We start from the raw sequence: 19,925 nt of genomic DNA, 5'->3' as shown, positions 1-19,925 counted from the left end.
CCAAGTCCTCACAAGGAAGAAAAAAATCTGGGGTTCACTAGGGAATTAGTAGAACCCCTTTGTTCAGGAGTGCTGTGGGATCTACAGCCTCATGTTGTCCAGTTGTTTTTCAGTCATGACCTATTCTTTGTGATCTCATTTAGGATTTTCATGGCAAAAATAATGGACTTGTTAGCCATTTCTTTCTTCAGCTCATTTTACAGATAAGGAAACTAAGGCAAACAAGTTTAAGTGGCTTGTCACTTAAGTCAGTGTGACTTGCCCAGGATCACACAACTAGTAATTATTTGAGGTGGGATTTGAAACTCACAAAGATGTCTTCCTGAGTGTATCTCTATCTACTGAGCCACCTAGCTGCATGAAGCTTAAACAAGCAAGGGGCAAGGTCTGTATTTTTCCTTCACTTCAGGGCCCTGTACCTTGTTTTGTTTGTTTTTGGTGAAGTAGTTGGGGTTATGTGACTTGCTTGGCTAAAAAGTGTCGTGTCACTTGGCAGATTTGAACTTAGGTCCTCCTGACTCTAGGGCAGTGTTCTATCTACTGTGCCATCTAGCTGCCCCAATCTTGTTGTACCTTGATTAGTTGGGCCCAATCACTGCTCCATAGCTTCACTGACCTATCCCACCCCGTAGCTTTTACTAGTCCGCTGCCCTATATTTTTTGGCAGGTATTTTTTCCACTTCATTGTCATTTGACTCTCCTCTGATAGATGATCATACCTATTGCCTATGGCTCCCACATTCATGTAAACATGTCTCTTCACTGATATTGCAGCTTCCCACTGTTTGTTATCTTTCCTAGGACAGAGTGCCAGCTACTGAACACATGGACATTGGAGAGATTAAAATGGAAATATGATCTATGTTATAGTTCTTCAGAATGAGATCACCAGCACCAAAATGTCTTTGGATTATTTGAAACTTTCTGCTTTTTCTTTTGGAACTGGTTGTCCCATCCAAGAATAAAGGGCCCCTTCTATGGCTTGTGGGAGCTAGCTGCCTTCTCCTTGCCTGACTTTTATAAAAGTCTCCATTTTTCCAGCCTGAAGAAAGTAAGATGTATTTTCCCATGTGCCCATCTGTCTGTCAATTCCCAGGTGAGATGTTTCCTTCTTCTTCAGCATCTCTCACTGAGTCTTGAGGTTTGGAGGTTTGCTTCTGCCCTTCAGCATGTCTCACTATTCCCTGTCTTTCTCTGAGGGAAAGCCTTGGAAAGCAACAGGCAAAAAAACCTGGATAGAGCATGGAGGAGGGGCAGATGGGAGGGGCAGAATCCATGTGCTTCCCAGGCAGGCAGGCACCTGTGCCACAGGGAAGGGAATGGGTGGAGGAAAAGGAGGGAGAACCACTCCTAACTGCATTTCAAATGGGGATAATACCCTGTAATGTGGATGACTGTGGCAACCATAAAGTGAGATAATAGATGGTAGAGTGCTTTGAAAAGTTAAAAGCACTGTTCAATTCAATCCAATTCAACCAACATTATTAAGTGCCTCTTATATGCAAGGCATTGTGCTACAGCTGGGGATACAAAGATAGATATGATCCAAGCCCTGCTCACAAGGGAACTACAACTTAATGGTAGGGAGGGTACTTACACAAATAGCTACTATAATCCAAGGCAGAGTGGGATAAAGTTAAAGGAGAAGTCCAGGGAAACAGCTGTGAGAATTTGAGGAGGCAAATTTGCTTTTTTACTGAGGAAGAGATGGGAGCTGAGGAGATCAGAGAAGACATCACAGGAGATAGGGCATCAGAATTGAGTTGATGCCATTGAAGAGAATTTCCCAGAAGTGGGAAGAGGGATGAGGAGGGCATTTCTGGCAGGTGCAGAGAGAGAGAATAAGAAAGGATGAAAACAGGACAGAGAACGGGGTCAGTTTGCCTGAAAACAGAGTCAGTGATGAGAAGTAGCATGAGACAAATATAGACAAGTAGGAATCAAATTGTGAAGAGGATGGCAAATATCCTTTTTCAGAATTTAGACTTTATGCAATAGGCAACGGGGAGCCACTGTAGATTTTTGAGAAGATGAGTAAGACAATCATATCAAAGAATTAGGAATATCATTACTAAGGAGGATGAATTAAAGAAGGAATAGATAGGAAGTAAGAAGCCCATACAACTCATTCCCTTAACATCATATGGCTTAAAAATTATTTCTTCATTGAAATACATAGTTAATGTATTATCATCATTTCACAGATAAGAAACTAAGTCACAGAGAGGTGTTTACTCAGGTCTACCCAGTACATCAGAGTCAAGTTTTGAAAGGAAGCCTTTCCTGCTCTAACCCTTACACCACACTATGCATACTACTAAGGAGATTTAAGTGGGAGTAGAGAGAAAGGATGAATGCCAGAGAAATAATAATGTTAGCAGCTAATTGTAAGTGTAAGGTAAAGGGGTAAGAAGAGTCAAAGATGGATGAATCCAAAGTAACAAGCCAAAGAAACTGGAAGGATGGTGGCACCATTAGCAGAGAGAGAATAGTTATAGGGAGGGGGTATTTAGGTGGGAAGATGATAAATTCAGTTTTAGACATGAAAAATTTGAAGTGCCAGCCAGAGAGATATTTAGGTGGAGATGTCTAAGAAGCCAGTAGGAAATACAAACATAAACCAGCTTCCCTCACACATTTACAAGATTTGATTTACACAGTTTTTCAGGAACACATCTGTTATGCTTAAAATGTCCATTTAAAGACTTACAAAGTTCCCTTTCAGTTGTTTCTCTAGCTCCTAAGTCTAGACACTGGGCTACTTCCTGTTTCTTACTAATAAATAAATGCCAATGATACTGACTCCAATAAATGCCTATATGGGTGGGCTTATTATCCTTTTGTATATGTCTCACAAATATCCAATTAGGTTATTGGAGAGCAAATCATTAAATGAATTAAGAAGCTTTATTGATATCAAGAACATGAGATACAAAAGGTTTTTTAAAAGGGAGGAAAGATTCTAACAAAATATAATTATAATCTCAGATGGATGTTTAAATTCTTTGCTGAATATTTCTCCTCCATAATCTTTTAAAGTGCGACCTTTCCCAAATAGCAATGTTCTTTAGAACATTTATCAGTGAACATTCTAAAATGAAGCCTGCTAAATCTGACCTAATGATGATACTTTAAAAAAATTAGGTTGTTCTACAATGGGATCATTGCCTATTTCTTGCCTCTTCCCTAACTCCCTACCCCCAGGTTTTCTGATTCTCATTTCTCCTCTGATTCTTGATTAGGAGTACTGGAAATGACTAATTGTAGCTCTAATAGTTCATGTGGCAGACTTTGCTATGACTGCAATAAGTTAGAATAAAAAAAACTTGATGGACTTCTGGAATTACTTTGGGAAGATTCTAACACTCACCAAGACAGTTGTTGCTAGCATATGTAATAGGCATTAAGAAATATAAAAGGATAAATGTGTTGGTTACTGATATTTACCCCACCTATAGCTAATAATAATCATAAAATAAAAAAAAATAACTAAAAGTTGTATAGTGTAAAAATTATAGATGTAACTGGGAATCAGGAGATTTATAATTTTGACTAATACCTATCATGGATTAGCTGTGTGTCAAGAAGTATTTATTAAGGAACTGCTATGTGACAGATATATTAAAAAAAAAAAAAAAAAGGCAAGAAAAAAGAGGAGGAGAAGGAGATGGTGGAAGAAAAAAACATACAAATAGCTATGTTCAACCTGAACACTCTGGAGATTATCTCAGAGGGGCAGTCTGTATTAGCATTAAGGAGGGCGTTTTTTCAAAGTCTTCTGGTACAAAGTAGGATTAATGAGAGGAAGGAAGCTGGGAGAAAGAGAAGAGGAGGGAAACAATACCAGCTATGAGGGCATAGCCCATGGAAATGCAGTCAGTAGATAGAGTATCTTGGTCAAAAGGGAGACCAGTGTCTTTGGATCACATTCTATGCAGAAAGGAGTAGCATACAAGAAGACTGTAGAATTATGGCATTCTGGGTTCTTTTGGGAGACCTCTCTAGGAAGTCTTTTCATTTTCAAAGCTTCATACTCACTATTACCATTGATCGATTTAAACTTTAGCTTTAGGGATCTCCCATCCCAAAGCTTCTCAAAATATAGGTTACAGCCTCATATGGAGTCATACAATTGAAGGTGGGAGTCACAAATTATGACTTATTATCAGTAAATGTTTGATTTTTATACCTATTTTATATACCTACATGCCTAGGTCATATACCAATTTCTCAGGTGGAATGGGGTGGTGAATAGAAAAAGTTTAAGAAGTCCTGCTCTATTCCAACTAGTACTTGAGCAAGAATTCCCTCTTCAACATACTGATTGAGAAACTAAGGCACCTTTCAATTGCTCTAATTCTTCGTAATGTTTTTCTTTTCCATCAGGATTAAATTGGACAATTTCTACCCACTACTCCTACTATATTTTTATACCCCCTGAAGACCAAAAAAACCCCAAAACAAAACAAAAACACCCAACAACTCATCCCTCTACTACATGTTAAGTTCTTCAAATATTTGAAGGCAATCATTGGATTTGTCCTAAGTCTTCTAAACCCCTCTCTTTTTAAAAACTGATTCTCATTTGCCTTGAAAAGACCTTAGAGATTATCTAATCCAACCTTCTCTTTTTCAAGAAGGAAAATGAAGCTCTTTGTAGACAAGGAAACCAACAGCTAGTTAGGTAATGGCAGGGTTCTGACTAGGATGAAGTTCTCCTAATTCACTTTAGAACAATGACTCTTGACCTGGGGCTCTGTGGATAGATTTCAGAGCATCAAGAACTTAGATGGGAATTTTTTTTTATTATTAGTTTTCTTTGTAGTCCTGTGTATTTCATTATATCCATTTAAGAGCATTATTTTGAGAAGAGATTCAGAGACTTCATCAGTTTGCCAAAAGAATCCATAACACACACACACACACACACACAAAGGTTAAGAAAACCTGCATTACAGGCATCTTTGACCTATGTCATTCTTTCTTATATTACATGTGAAAAGAATAAACAAATGTTTATTTACAAATATAGTACCGATTATGTTCCAGGTACTGTGCTAGGTACTTTTTATAAATATTATCTCATTTAACACTCACAACAACCCTGTGAGGTTGCTGTTATTACTCCCATTTTACATTTGAGGAAATTGAGGCATAATTTAAGTGACTTGTCCAGAATTACACAACTAGTAAGTGTCTGAGGCTGTATTTGAATGTAAAATCTTCCTGACTCCAGGCTCAGTGCTTTCTTTATCTGCTGCAACAGGTAGCTAGCTGCCTACATAGATAAATTTAAATGTAAATTATAAACTATAAAGCCAGGCACTTTGAGAGTGGGGGAGAGATCTACAGATTAATTTGTCAAGTTAAAGAAAGTAGATTAGAGTACTCTAGAAGAGTAATGGTATCTCTGCTTGGCTGTATTCAGAGTTGGCCCATAAGCACTGGCAAAGTATACTGCCTATATGGTGTCATTAGAAAGGTGTTTACTGAGAGGCTTGTCTCCCCAAACTATTTCCTTCACTGGCCTGCCAACAGTTCTGAAATTCCCACCATTACTGTTAGCATTAGCATTAGCTAGTCAATGGGCCTTAAGTGCTCCATAACGGGAGAAGATATTATCTGGGGGAAGGGGCTAATATGGAAGGTTGCCAAAGACAACCATGGCCCACTTCATAGCCCAGAGCTGATTTCAACTCCTGCATATACAAGTGATAGCTTACTCATTTGGGAGTACTTGGTTCTTTGAGGGGAGGGGGGGGTATTTGCAATTGCTCCTTGATTGTTGTAATGAATGGTAGGTACAAATGATGAGCTTGAAACCTAAGTGTTTCTACTTAGGTGGCCATGGGAATGTAAAGTTCAATTACCCAGTATGTTCTATTAGAGTCCATTTACTCCACAAATAAACTATGAGAAATGCTGGTGGTCTCTGTGCTTCAAATGGTCTTTTCAGGGCCTGAATGGCCTCAGACTAACCTTTCCCTTACCATCTATGTTTCTTTTTATCCAGAAAAACCACATTTGCATTTTTCCAAGTGTTAATGTGGCATTTCCTTTGGCCTTTCCACCTTAAGGTCTGTCAGAGAGTATAGTTCTTTGCCTTGGTTGAGAAAGTTGTCTAATCCTCCTGCCAACTCCAGAGAAAGCTTCATCAAGAAATAATTGATTTATATATACTTAGATATCCTTTTATTTTGGTGAGTTTGAAAGGTGATTTTTTTTCTTCTAGCCAAGAGTTTAGCAGAATTTTATTCATTATGTTAGGTAATATAAGAAGTGCTAATGAAGCCTTGGCTAGGATTATTAAGTGAGGTTTTTTTTTTTTTTCATTTCTTAAATCATTTGGCTCTGCTATCCAATTCAGTAATAAAATTCTTAAATGCATGTTTATATAGACACATATGTACATATTATCCTTTTAATTAAGTAATGATTCAAGGCATAATTTTCTCATTATATAAATACATTTCTATATATAATATTTCATTTTCCCCAAATATATGTTAAAACAATTTTTAATATTTAAAAAAGAATTTAAGTACCAAATTCTATTTTTTGTATCTTCCTATCCCTTCTCCCTCCCTGAAACAGTAAGCAGTATTGATGAGGATAGTGGCAGTGCAGAGAATTGTGGAAATTCCCTTTTGGTTGGAGGTGCAGATTCTTTGTGAAAGAATTCACGAACCCAAACAGTTTTTGTTGGAAAAAATGGAAATTTATTGTTGGATGAGAAGTCAACTTTGCTAGAAGACTGACTTCATAGTGGCAAAGTCCTATTAGAGAAATGGAGGCTGGCACTGAGAAGAGAATGTCTTCTCAATGGGAAGAATCCTGACAGCCAGCTATACCAAGCGACAAGACATAGTCCTGCTTTGGACATTCTGCAAATAAATGAGTGAACAGAAACCTATTATATGAGCAGATCTTGGTGAGCGCTGGGGCAGCCTGAGCCGATCAAACCAGGATCTCCCAAATGAAATTGCTTTGAAGGCTTCCTCAGCTTGAAGGCTTGCCCTAAAAATAGCCCAGTCAGATATTGCTACTTAACTTGTCTGGGGAGATATGCCTCTCAGGAGGGCCTGAGACTCAAATCTCCCTTCTCTACAAATCAAAGGGTACACACTTTTAGAGTGTTAATTTTACAGGTTAAAGGGAACACAATTTCACACCCCATCAATATGATATAGATTATATAAGTATATTCCCAAATTATTCATTTTGTACAAGAAAACAAAAAGAAAGAGAGAGAAAGAAAGAAAGAGAGAGAAAAAAAGGAAGAAAGAAAGAGAGAAAGAAAGAAAGAAGGAAAGAAAGAAAATGAAAAATAGTATGCCCAATCTATATTCAGACAACATGAGTTGTTTCTCTGGAGGCAGATAGCATGTTTCATCCTTTGTCCTTTGAGATTGTCTTGGATCATCATACTGCTAAAAATAGTTAAATCATTCACAATTCTTCATCTCACAATATTGCTATTATTGTGGGCAAAGTTCTCCTGGTTCTATTCACTTCACTTGCATCAATTCATATAAGTCTTTCTAGGTTTTTCTAAAATCATTTTGTTTGTCATTTCTTAAAGCACAATATTCCATCACTGCAGTTTATTCAGCCATTCCCTAATTGTTGGGTATCCCTTTGATTGTTAATTCTTCACCACCATATAAAAAGATGCTATAAATGTCTTTTTTTTTTTTTTTTTTTTTTTTTACAAATAGGTTCTTTTCCCTTTTGATGGGAATCTCTTTGGGATACAGACCGAGCAGTGAGCAAATTACATTCCACTTGATTTGATCCCCATCTTTTTGGAGTTTAATCTACTTGACCTGTACTAACTGTAGTGAAGAAAGGAAGAAAAGGAAGAAGGAAACATTCGTATATACACATATATATCAGAAGGAAGGAAGGAAGGGAGGAAGGAAGGTGTGGATGGGAGATTTTGTTAGCAAAGGTAGAAGGGCAAAAGAATAAAACTTGGGCCTAAATGATCATCTTTATGCCATTGATGAACTCTGGAGTTTCTATCTATATTTGAATTGGTAAGGAAGGGATATTTAGGCTAGGTTTATGTTGCAATCAGTGCCAGTATACGTTCTTCATAGTGTGGTGAGTAGTAGAATATGGAAGCCAGTGATCAGGTTGGCCTTTCGAAAGTCTAACAGCAGTTTGACAAGGATGGTTGGTATTTCCTTCCCATTTCCCTCTGTTCGTTTTGTGTATCCCTACACAAACTTGTAATAAGACAGTCAAGTTTTTTTTTTTTTTTTTCCATATCTCTATTTTGTCTAAATGTGGGATCAGGTCTTTTGCTAAACTAGGAAATAATATATTGAAAGAAAAATGTGGGTGAACATGCAGCCTAAATGTTGCCCTTTCATCATATTTGATCTTTTGCTACTAAGCTCTATCTTCCTATGAAGAGTGGTGAGCAGTTTATATGAAAAAACTCCTATGTGCATCTGTATACACACATAATTGTAATTGTACCTCTAGCTAAAATTTAACAATGGGCTAATGTTTGAAACTTGCTTGAGGGACCAGTAAATATTCATTGCTCAATAAAAACCAGAAACAGGGCAAGTTTCCATTTTAAGAACAATCTTAATACATTTACTCTGTAGGCTCTGTGTGTGTGTGTAAGTAAATGTGTATTAATATATGCATGTATATCCATACATATCTATCTTATATATCTATACATATAGATCTATATGTAGAATGGATGTAAACATGCATATACACATGGCATGTATATGCATATTTGGACTATACACATATAAATATACTCACATATATACACAGAGATTCACATACAAACAAACATATACATATAAACACATTTCACGAGCTTGTTTTCTGGTGTTTGGATTTGAACATTAAGCAGCTGCTCAAGGCTTTATATTAGGCTGTCATTTATTATTAATCATCATATACACACATACCATATGAAGAAGAACCTGAGTATAAATATGTAGTATTGAGTGGAATCCATCCCGGAGACTCGAGTTAAAGGCATAAAAAGGGCCTTACTTTTAGGCCATATTGCCTCTAACACAAGTCCTCTGGATATGGCATCCTGACATTGTGTCTCCTGCATGTGTACTGTGCCTCTTTTTCATGAAAAGAAGGCTGTTGTAAAATGTTATTCTAAGAAATTACTTATTTTCCATGATAAAATCCAATGCCTTCCCATGACATGTTCTATTTTCCCTCTGAAATGAAACTTTTCAGCTTTGTGGTCACTCATCCCACCACTAAGCTGTCCCCTGAGAAACCAACATATAAATAGAACTTCTCTGGAGAATAAGTCTTGAGGCTGTGAGCTGAAAAGATGTCCAAACCCAGTAGTCACAAATCAAAGCAACATAGTGATAGATAAAAGCCTATTAATTTGAATCACTAGGGTGAGGTTTCTGTAACAGTTTCTGAAACCATGGAGAATGATGCTGAGAGTATCTTGCCTATCTTTCTCCTCTAATAGACAGAAATGTATCGATCCATTCAACAAAAGCAACATAACATCTATTAAACACCTAGAATGTGACCAATGTTAGGCTAGACACTAATCATACAAGAAACTTATGATCTAGTAGGAAACTAAATAATTGGTGATGTGGTAGTAATTAATATTGATACTTAAGCTTATTGGGGTAGCTAAAATCCAGACTCAAACACTTCCTAGCTATGTGACCCTAGCAAGTCAACCCTGCTTGCCTCAGTTTCCTCATCTATAAAATGAGCTGGAGTAGGAAATGGCAAAGCATTCTAGTATCATTGCCAAGAAAAACCAAAATGGGTCATGAAGAATCAGACATGACTAAATGACTAAACAATAACAAAAAATGTATTAAATAGACTTCATGTGTGGGTAACTTCAGGATTTGATTTTAATTCTTTTAAATAATATACATTTATTTTGGAAAGCAATTTTTCATCATTCTTCATATATATAAAATGACAAATTCCAAATTCACAAGGATGTGAATCCAGTGGTCAGACACAATTTGAATCAAATCCATCAGATTGGTCAGGGTCTAGATCCTGAGTCTTTCAGCAAGGCTGATGTATTATTGTTTCCTGTCTCTCACCTCTGATAGCTGCTGGCTGTGTGACTCTGAGAAAGTCACTTAATCTCTTCTTGCTTTAAGTAACTCTCTCACAAAGTGAAGACCTGCAGGGGTAAAGATTTCCCCATCTAGAAATTTCCTACATCAATGATGTACCTGTCCATATCCCTAAATATGCGTAATTAGTTGACCAATTCTAGGTCACTACCAGTCCCCGATTTTGCTTCTTATTTTCTGGCCTTATCCAGTTGCTTCTCCATTCCCCTCTTGCTACCCATGATGTTTCCACAAATTTGCTTCATTCCTTCCATGTAGGGATTTGCCATCAAAGGAAACAAAACCACAGAGAAATATAAAATATTTAAAGACCTAATGCAAGTCACCATGGAGATGATCACTTTAGTCTGTGGCTAATTCATTATATCCATACTTTCCTTTGACTAGGATCAAAGTTTAATCTACTCACTTAAAGGAAAAGATATTCCTTCTAGTCTAAATTTATTCTAGGCAGGATTCTTTTCTTGGAGAGTAAGGGAAAAAAGCTAGAACACATGCTGTTGAACTAGCTCAGAGACTACTTTTGCTTGGTTTCCTTCTAAAGAACTTTTTATCTGAAACACAAAGACAGTGATGTAGGTGAGCCCTTGCAAGAAAGCACAAAATTGGAATCTGACTGCCTTTTCCTATTCCATTTTGACTTGACTTGACTTTCTCTTTCTTTCATCCCTCCAAATGGGAGTCTCCATTGAACCTGTTCTTCTGGATGGTGTCACATGCTGACTTCCTCTTTCTTATCCAGGTTTATATGTCTAGAATGACATATTAAATCATTTTCAGTGAAGAGTATTTGATTATCTAACAATGCATTGAGAGAGTAGAACATGGATAGTCTGTTTTGATTGGTGGGAGTGTGAAGGAGGTGCAAAAAAGCATTTTGAAAGGCTACTGGGGCAGTTCAGGGGCATAGCAAAAATCAGAAGACATTCATCCAGTATCTCTACTATACCCAGTTTAGAGCTAGGCACTTGGCAGAGAAGGAAAAAATAACACAGGGTCTCTATCTTTAAAAATCTTTCATAAAGAGACAAAACATATATAGTATTAAAATATGAAAACAACCTAAGCAACAGCTAAATTGTTACTAAATTAACTCTCTGACCTTAGCGTTTTCTTGGCAAAGATACTGGAGAGGTTTGCCATTTTCTTCTCTAACTCACTTTATAGATGAGGAAATAGAGGCAAACCAATTTAAATGACTCTCAGGATCACATGGCTAGTTAAGTGTCTGAGACTGGATTTCAATTCACATTTTCCTAACTCCAGGGCTAGTGGTCTATCCATTTTGCCACTGGGTTTCCCAACAGTTAAATAGTGAGGTACTAAAAATGCAATGTGAGTTCAAAGAATGGAAGAAAGAGATGGACCTTGGTGCAATTGGCAAAAAGAAATGGTAGAATCTGACCCATGTTTTGGATGATATGTAAGATTTGAGTGGATGCGCATGAGGGCAGCAAGAAATGGGAGAGTTATCATCCCTTTCTTATTGATCCTTTCCCCAACATTATCCCCATTTTAGAGATGAAGGAAAATGACATTTGGAGAGGCCAACTGAATTAACCAAGGTTATACACATAGCAAATGGCCAAAATGGGAGCCAATCCTCAGGTGTCTGTCTTAGACCTAAGTCCTGTGGTCCTTCCATTGAGCTAAATCTACCTAATTAGTCAATTCCCTTAGAACAGATCCTGTCTGTGACAGAGGATAGAACCACAAATCTAGACTTGGAAGAGACCTGAGAGGCTAGTAAATCCAACTCCCTGTTTTTTCCAGGTGAAGAAAATGAGACCCAGAAAGATGCTTGTTGAATGGTCACCTAGATAGTAAGGAACAGGGCTGAGGTGAAGTCTAACCTCTGATCCCCAATCTACTCCTTTTCTTGTTCTAACACTCTACTCCCCTCAGCTACCTGGAAAGAGAAAATGAAAGGAGAAAACAAAATGCAAACAACAATGATAACAAAAAAGGTGAAAATACTAGGTTGTGATCCACATTTGGTTCCCACAATCCTTTTTCTAGATGCAGATGGCTCTCTCCATCACAAGTCTATTGGGATTGGCCTGAATCACTTCATTGTTGAAAAGGGGCCAGGTCCATCACAGTCGATCATCACATAATCTCTCATTGCTGTGTACAATGTTCTCTTGGTTCTACTTACTTCGGTTAGCATCAGTTCATATAAGTCTCTCCAGGCCTTTCTGAAATCATCCTCCTGATCGTTTCTTATAAAACAATAATATTCCCTAACATTCATATACCATGATTTATTCAGCCATTCTCCAGTTGATGGGCATCTACTTAGTTTCCAGTTCCTTGCCACTTATTATAAAAAAAAAGGCTCCTACAAACATTTTCACATGTGTGGGTCCTTTTCCCTCTTTTATTACCTCTTTGGATTACAGACCCAATAGAGACACTGTGGGATCAACGGGTATGCACAGTTTGATAGCCCTGTGGGCATAGTTCCAAATTATTCACCAGAATGGTTCAGCCTCCTTTATTGGAAAGGCTCATTTCTCATGTTCTCTGCATATTATTGCCAACGGCTCAGCATGAGGGTCTGATGTACATCCAAAGCACGGTTCTAGAACCTGTATCCAATAGAACAGTTAGAAATAAAAAATAAAGCCAAATTTATTATAAACTCTACTCCCCCCAAATCTGCCTGATATAAATCCTATTCTTAATTCCACAATTTTCTTTCCTTAAGACAAACAAATGCTTTCTTCCAGATTAATCCTTCTGAACAGTCATTTACACTTGAGTATCAACTCTGGGAAAACAGTCTCTCTCTGTGTCTCTCTGTGTCTCTCTCTCTCTGTGTCTCTCTCTCTCTTTCTCTCTCTCTCTGTGTCTCTCTCTCTCTCTCTTTGTCTCTCTGTCTCTGTCTCTCTCTGTCTCTCTCTGTCTCTCTCTGTCTCTCTCTGTCTCTCTCTGTCTCTCTCTGTCTCTCTCTCTCTCTCTCTCTCTCTCTCTCTCTCTCTCTCTCTCTCTCTCTCTGTTCTAGGATAAGGGAAGAGAGGATGAGAATTTAAAACCCAGGAGGAAGAGGGTTGGGAGAGGGCACAATATAAAGATGTAACACTGAAGACAAATTTGACTCCCTTCATAATTGTATTGGTGGCCACCTATTGTGTAAATAGAACTGTCTTTACTCCCTGTAGAAAGATGTCCCAGCTCTATACCCAGTATCTGCCTTTGGATCCAGCCAGACACAGCTTGGAAGGGCAGTCTGGTCATGTTACCCAATGCCCCAAGCCTTTTGATCGAGGGATAACCAAGCAGCTTATTTTGTCCCTGGGTTCTATTTCTGCTATTGCTGTGATCTGGGCTAGAACCCAGAGCCCTCTTCCCCTTCCTCCCATTCCTCCTCCTCCACATCAAAGACACAGGTGGGTGCCTTGAAAACTAGGCTCCTAAAAAGCCTAGGAGGCCTCAAAGCTTTTTTTTTCCCCCCTATGTTAACATTTTCAAAGGGGACACCCCAGGATCTCAAACTTTGTTTAAAGTACGATTAGCCTACATTGCTGAGTGCCAAAAGTGGCCTCGGCAGAACAAAATATACAATGTGGGCTGCATTTTTCAAATGCTTAAACAATCTTTTCCTTTTTTGGAATGTTATAAACATTCTTCCTTACCATCATTCTTCACCCACCCACCCACCTCCAAAGGCATTACAGTCTTAAGGAGTGACCTTTGCCTCTTGCAGTAAGACTTTCTGAATAAGTCTGATGTTCTGGATCTCCTTCAGCCTTGGAATTTAGTCAGGTAGCATTTGGAGTGCTTGACCTAACCCCTCGAGCTTCTCAAGTTTCAGCCACTGGCTGCTGCTGTCCAAAAATATTTTGTTTTGACCCCAATCCTAAATGCTGCCTTCATCTAAAGGCTCTCAACTCTCTGATTCAAGCCCAGGAAGATAAAGCAGAGGAAATTCATAGTAATGTTGAAAGCAGCTTCAGAAGGGACACCCTGTTCCTCTCACTGCTTACTCTTGAGCAAGAAAAAAACCATGCTGTGCTCTATGTTCCCTGATAAGATTAGGCAATCAGTTCATATAATCAGTCTCTCTTTGTCTCTCCCTCCCCTCCCCCGTCTTTCTCTCTCAATCTCTTTCTGTCTCTGTCTTTCCCTCACTCTCTCTTCCCTTCTCTCTCTCTCTCTCCCCTCTCCCTCTCTCTCTCTCCCCTCTCCCTCCCCCTCTCTCTTTCTGTTTTTTTCTCTCCCTCTTTCTCCCTCCCCCCTTTTCTCTCCCTCCCTCCCTCCTCCCTGTCTCTCTGTCCTTCCCTTTCTCTTTCTTCCACCTTCCCTCTTCCCTCCTTTTGTCCTCCCTCCCTCCCTTCTCCCTTCTCTGTCTCTGTCTTTCTATCTCTCTGTCTCTCTCTTTTTCTGTCTGTCTATTTTTTTCTGTCTCTTTCTCTGACTGTCTTTCTATCTCTGTCTTTTTTGTCTTTCTATCTCTCTGTCCCTATTTCTCTGTCTCTGGTTTTTTGTCTGTCTCTGTCTCCCTGTCTTTCCCTCTCCCCTTCTCTCTCTCTCCCTCCCTCTTTCCCCTCTCTTCCTCCTCACTCCCTTCCCCCCCTCTCCCTCTTTCTCCTTTCCCCCTCTCTCTCCCTGGTCCTCCCTTCCCCCTCTCTTTCTCACTTCCACCCTCCCTTCGTCCCTCCCTCCCTCCCTCCCTCCTCCCTCTTCCCCCCCTCCCCTTTTACTGGCAGTAAGAGAGAACATTTATGTAACCTACCTGCACTTGGAAGCCACATCCCCTTCCAAAGAAGAGCCAAGCCATTTCTTCACCCAAGCTGCGTGTAGCTTTAACGGGCCCACGCCTTCATTACCAGAAGACAAAGGTTTGTCCCTGGCGTCGGGCCCACGTTCGCCCTGACAGCAGGAGCTCCTGCTTGCCAAAGCAAAGTCCCGGCGCTCGCGTCCAGAACATAGCGCTGCTCCGTGTTCAGGGAGGACGAGTCCACGGCTCTATTTCTGGGAGCTGCGTTCAGATTGAAAATTCAGGACTCACATGTTAGAAAGGAGCCATGTGTCATGACGGAAAGATCACATTCTTGGGAGGCCAGAGACTTGGAGTGCAGGCCCAGCTCCTGGGAACAGAGACTGAAGGTTGAAATGGATCTCGGTTCTGGTGCTAACTAGCTAGCACCTGATCATCGGGCAAGTCCTTTAACCTCTGGGCTGACTTCTTATTTGTCAGCTCTTTTGAAAACATGTCAAAGTGCTCAGTAAAACACAGGCTCTTCTGGAGCAACAATGTTTGTTGCATTCTTTGTATTTGTAATTTGTAACTCTGCTGCCTAACATTATCTAGAACACTGCAGGTGCTTAATAATTGCTTGTTGACTGGTCCAATAAATATCACGCCTATATGAAGGTATTTTTTTTTTTAAGAAAAATTCTTCTGATTCAGTTTGCACAGGCCCATCTTCCATGAGATTATCTAGGGTCACCAGCACGAATAATCAACAAAAAATGATAAACTTCAAAGTTTCCTTCTCTATAGGAACTATATTAAGACTAATTTTGATCAGAAGAATTCTATAAAGTGCATATTTCAAGATGAGGTAGGCTTTAATGAATGTGAGGGACATAACAAATATAGAGGTGAGAGCAAGGAAAACAAAAGACAGGACAATTCAAAATAATAGTGTTAAAGATCACAAAACTGCCCAGATATTATCTCATTTGATACTTACAACAGCCTTCAGAAATAGGTGCTATTAACATTCTCTGTTTACTGATAAAGGTTAGATGACTTGTCTAGATTCCCACTGCTAGTAAGAGTCTGAAACTGGATTGGAACTCAGGTTCTAGCTTAGTCAGGAAGCTCCATTCACTATAACACCTAGCTGCCTATTTAATATTCTAATTTGGGGCAGCTAAGTATGGAAGTGGATAAAGCACCAGCCCTGAAATCAGGAGGACCTGAGTTCAAATCTACCCTCAGACACTTAATACTTCCTGGCTGTGTAACCCTGGGCAAGTCACTTAACCCCAATTTCAGAAAGAAAGAGAAAAAGAAAAAAAAATCTAATTTCTAGGCTGTTAGAATTAAAATCAGCGTTATAGGTCATCTGATGCCACTTCTTCCTTGTATAGATATGGCAACTGAGGCCCAAAAAAGTTGTCTTGCCCATGAATAGAAAAGTTGGGACTAGGCTCCACCAGCCTGTAAGCTCATGAAGCAATTTCAGAGGGTCTGGGAACTTACATAAGGGGGAAATTATATTTTTACTTTTGCTGACCTCTAACTGAAATTTAATATTTGCATCAATTATGAATTTGAAAAAACCTTTATTGTGAGAAGGAGTCCGTGAGCTTCACCAGACTGTCAAAGGGATCTGGGACACAAAAAAATTCAGAATTTTTGCTGTAGTTACAAGTATGTACACTACTATCTCCCTTCCTCCAACCTACTCACATATATACACACATGCATTTACTGACATCATAACAGATTGTGGTTGCTGTTTCCTGATGAAATTTTAGCTACAGCTTAGCAGGTGAGCTTCCATGTCTTGTTTCCCCCTTCAGAAGGCTTGGTTAACACATGGAGATAAAACCTGGAACTGGTTAACAAGCTTGCTGCATTAGGGGAGAGAGGGTCCATTAGAATGCAGTATGGGAGTCAGCCTCTGCCAACTGTACTTGGCTGGGTGTTAGCTGTCATAAAACACTACCCTGAAAATCTGCCAGGCTGATAAAATGATCAGAGTTCTTGCTAAGCCTCCTTTTCTAGAAAGGGCTAATAATGCAAAGTTCTGTCTCCCCTGCCCAGCTCCCATGACTATTAGAAGCCTCATCTCCAGAGGTAGAGCTAATAAACGAATCAAAGTTTTGTCTGCTACAGTGGCTGATAAGTATGGTTGCCTATGTGCTGTGGTGAGGGGTTATCCAGAATTCTTATTTTTCACCTCTTCTCCATCCAAGACTCATTCCTTGAAATTCCAACATGTAGCTTATAGGGCCTTTTTTTCCCCCTCAAGTCCCCCTGAGAAGAATTACAAACTTCTCTGTTATCAGTCACTGACACTTTGGTTTGGTTTAGAGATACTGAGAACTCCCCAAGAGAAAAAAAAAAAAAACCAGGGGCCTTGAGGAAACCAGACTTTTGTTGACAGCAAGATTTTTATGATTCACCTCTGCCCCATTTAGAATCCTTTGTTTCCTTCAGTGCTCAGCTCAAGCATCACCTTCTGAGTCTTTTTTGTTCCTCTGCTAGTGTCTTCCCTCCCAAACATTAAAGGCACCAGTTTTCTCCCTTGGTTAGATTGTAAGAGTCTTGAGGGCAGGACCTGTTTTACTCTTATGGTTGTATCACCAGAACCTAGCACAGTCTGGACTTTAAGAAGAGCTCATTGTTTGATATGGGAACCTAGCAAGAGTAAGCCTGGATGACATATGGTGGTTGGAAGGGAACTTAGACATCAGGAAGGGCAAAAAACTACACAAAAGGGAAGCTGGGGAGGGATGCCAAAGACAAACTTTTATTTGTTATCAATCATTGACATTTTTTCTTGCTAAAAGGTAAATGTACTTACATGTTTTATTAATAGCATTTACACAGCACTTTACCTATCACTGTTGAGTGCTTTACACATTTGATTAAGCTTCATCTTCACAAGAGCCCTATAAGGTAGGTTTTAATTATTATCCCCCTTAGGAGAGATGAAGTGATTTGCCGAGGGGTCACACAGCTGGTGTCTGCAGTAAGATTGAAACTAGTCTTTCTGACTCCGGGGCCATTACTACCAAAGCCTTTCTCCTTCCCTAGACTCCATCAGCATTCTCCCGAGAGGCTGATCTAGCCTAGAAGTCATCACTCAGCGTCCCAACGCCCCTTCGGGTGGGTGATACACTCATGCTCTTATTTTCTTCTCCCTCTAGGCGAGAGACCCTTTGCCTGCAGCTGGCAGGATTGCAGCAAGAAATTTGCCCGGTCCGATGAGCTCGCCCGGCACTACCGCACCCACACAGGGGAGAAGAAATTCAGCTGCCCCATCTGCGAGAAGCGTTTCATGCGCAGTGACCATCTGACCAAACACGCCCGTCGCCACGCCAACTTCCACCCCAGCATGCTCCAGCGGCGAAGCGGGAGCAGCTCTCGGACGGGCTCGGTCAGTGACTACAGCCGCTCGGACGCCAGCAGCCCCACCATCAGCCCGGCCAGCTCGCCCTGAATCTCCCTGGACTGGGCAGCAACAAAACCTACCATGCACTCTGTGGAGTCTGACTTGTGTCGCACACGTCTACGGATCTCTCTTGCTTGTTGTTGCTGTTTAATTTTTTTTTTTTTCTTTTTTGGGGGGAGGGATAGTTCAGTTATAGCTTGCAGTCTCGGCAAATACTTGTCACCAACTCCTGTGGGTGGCTGAACTAACCTTACCAATGGACGGATTGAATTCATTTCCTGTACCTAAATATTCCTTTTGTTTTATAGCCATATGCTTCTTGTTAACCTATATTTTTTTTAAGAGAAAAAACATTTTTTAAAAGCCAACAACAACAACAAAACTTTTCTTCACCTCAGGTGTCAAAGCAGATTTGTTTAAAAAAAAAAGAAAGGAAAAAAAAGAAAAAAAAAAAGAAAAGAAAGAACAAGAAAGAAAGAAATTTAAAAAAAAAGAAAAAAATTTTAAAAATAAAAAAAAATTTAAAAACCACAAATTGCACAATAGGGAAAAAAAAAAAAAAAACTATGTGATTTAAATTCAACTAAGTTGAACTCTCCCCCACCCCCCCCCCACCCCTTCCCCTTTCTCAGGGATGGATATTTATGTTACACAATAAGTACAGTGAAGACACACCCTTACTGCAGCCTTATTCTGTAAATAGATTTGCACTCAGAGGTTTTCTGTTAGATTCTTTCACACACTGGGGAAAAAGACAGACAATGATGATGATGGTGATGATGATAATGATAATAAAAGAAACAAGGACTGGAAGCTAATGCTCGACTGGTCAGTTTCATCATAATGGAAATGTGTTCTTTGGGTTTATGTAGTTAATACCAAGCAGGCCCAAACTCAGGGGTCTGTGAGCTGTGGCTCGTGAGGAAAGTGCTTCTCTGGTCTTGCTTCCGGCTCTCCCCACCCCTCCCCACTTCCTCCCTACTTCCACTCCCTTACCCTTACTCCCAACCACCAGCCCTTTGCTTCTGAGTGCCGAGTCTGTAACCCTGGTTATTTCTTCAAGAAGAGATCTCACTTCCAACTCCAAGAAATAAAAAACCAAAATTCTCCCCATTCAAAGCCCAAATTGAAGGCACCTAGCAGAGATTCCCCAAATGTATGCCTTAAGCCTGATTGGCAAAGAGAAAGAAAGCTTTAGCTATGCTAAGGCCCCACTGCTTCTGAGAGATGGCAGCCTCTCCTATAGTTATTCTTATCACCAGGGACCCTTTTCTCTCAAGTTGTCGAGTTATAAGCATTCTCTCTCCACTGAATTAGCAGGAAATTTTAAAAGCCCTATCACTGAGACCAACTTTCCCCTTTTTTGAAGTGCTGAGGAAGCAGAATGTGGAAGGAGTCCTGTGCTGGCCGGTCTTCCCTGCCCCCACACCAATTCTTTCTAAGGTACTTACCTACTGCACCCATGAGAGCCATTGAGATAGTGAACTTGCACAACACAGGAAGTTCCTCTACCCCCTTGCAACATAATTGTGGTGAACGGTAAAAGCAAAAGGAACTTTTTATTATAATAACGTACTCTGACTGGAAAAATAAAACATACCTATTTTTTAAGCATCAAAAAGTGTTATTAGCTCATCCATGGTTTAAAAAACTCCACAGCCCT

General features: G+C 39.7%; 1 protein-coding gene and 1 long non-coding RNA gene across 2 annotated transcripts in view; one reads left to right on the top strand and one right to left on the bottom strand.

The window, feature by feature from the left end:
* The window catches only part of KLF13 (KLF transcription factor 13), a 93,163-nt gene extending 74,088 nt beyond the window's left edge, over positions 1-19,075 (top strand). The window contains exon 2 of the mRNA XM_074294963.1: positions 18,018-19,075. Within this exon, the coding sequence (XP_074151064.1) occupies positions 18,018-18,310 (293 nt within the window). The 3' untranslated portion in view covers positions 18,311-19,075. The remainder of the gene's footprint in view (positions 1-18,017) is intronic.
* Positions 8,582-15,432, bottom strand: LOC141558157 (uncharacterized). Its single transcript, XR_012486979.1, has 2 exons — positions 14,863-15,432; positions 8,582-12,715 (listed from the first exon to the last, which is right to left on the bottom strand). It is a non-coding gene; the product is annotated as an uncharacterized LOC141558157 (long non-coding RNA).
* Positions 19,076-19,925: the final 850 nt, after the last annotated feature.

This window comes from Sminthopsis crassicaudata, chromosome 2, assembly GCF_048593235.1.
Source record: "Sminthopsis crassicaudata isolate SCR6 chromosome 2, ASM4859323v1, whole genome shotgun sequence".
Taxonomy (NCBI): Eukaryota; Metazoa; Chordata; class Mammalia; order Dasyuromorphia; family Dasyuridae; genus Sminthopsis; species Sminthopsis crassicaudata.
This window is presented reverse-complemented; position numbering and strand designations above follow the sequence as displayed.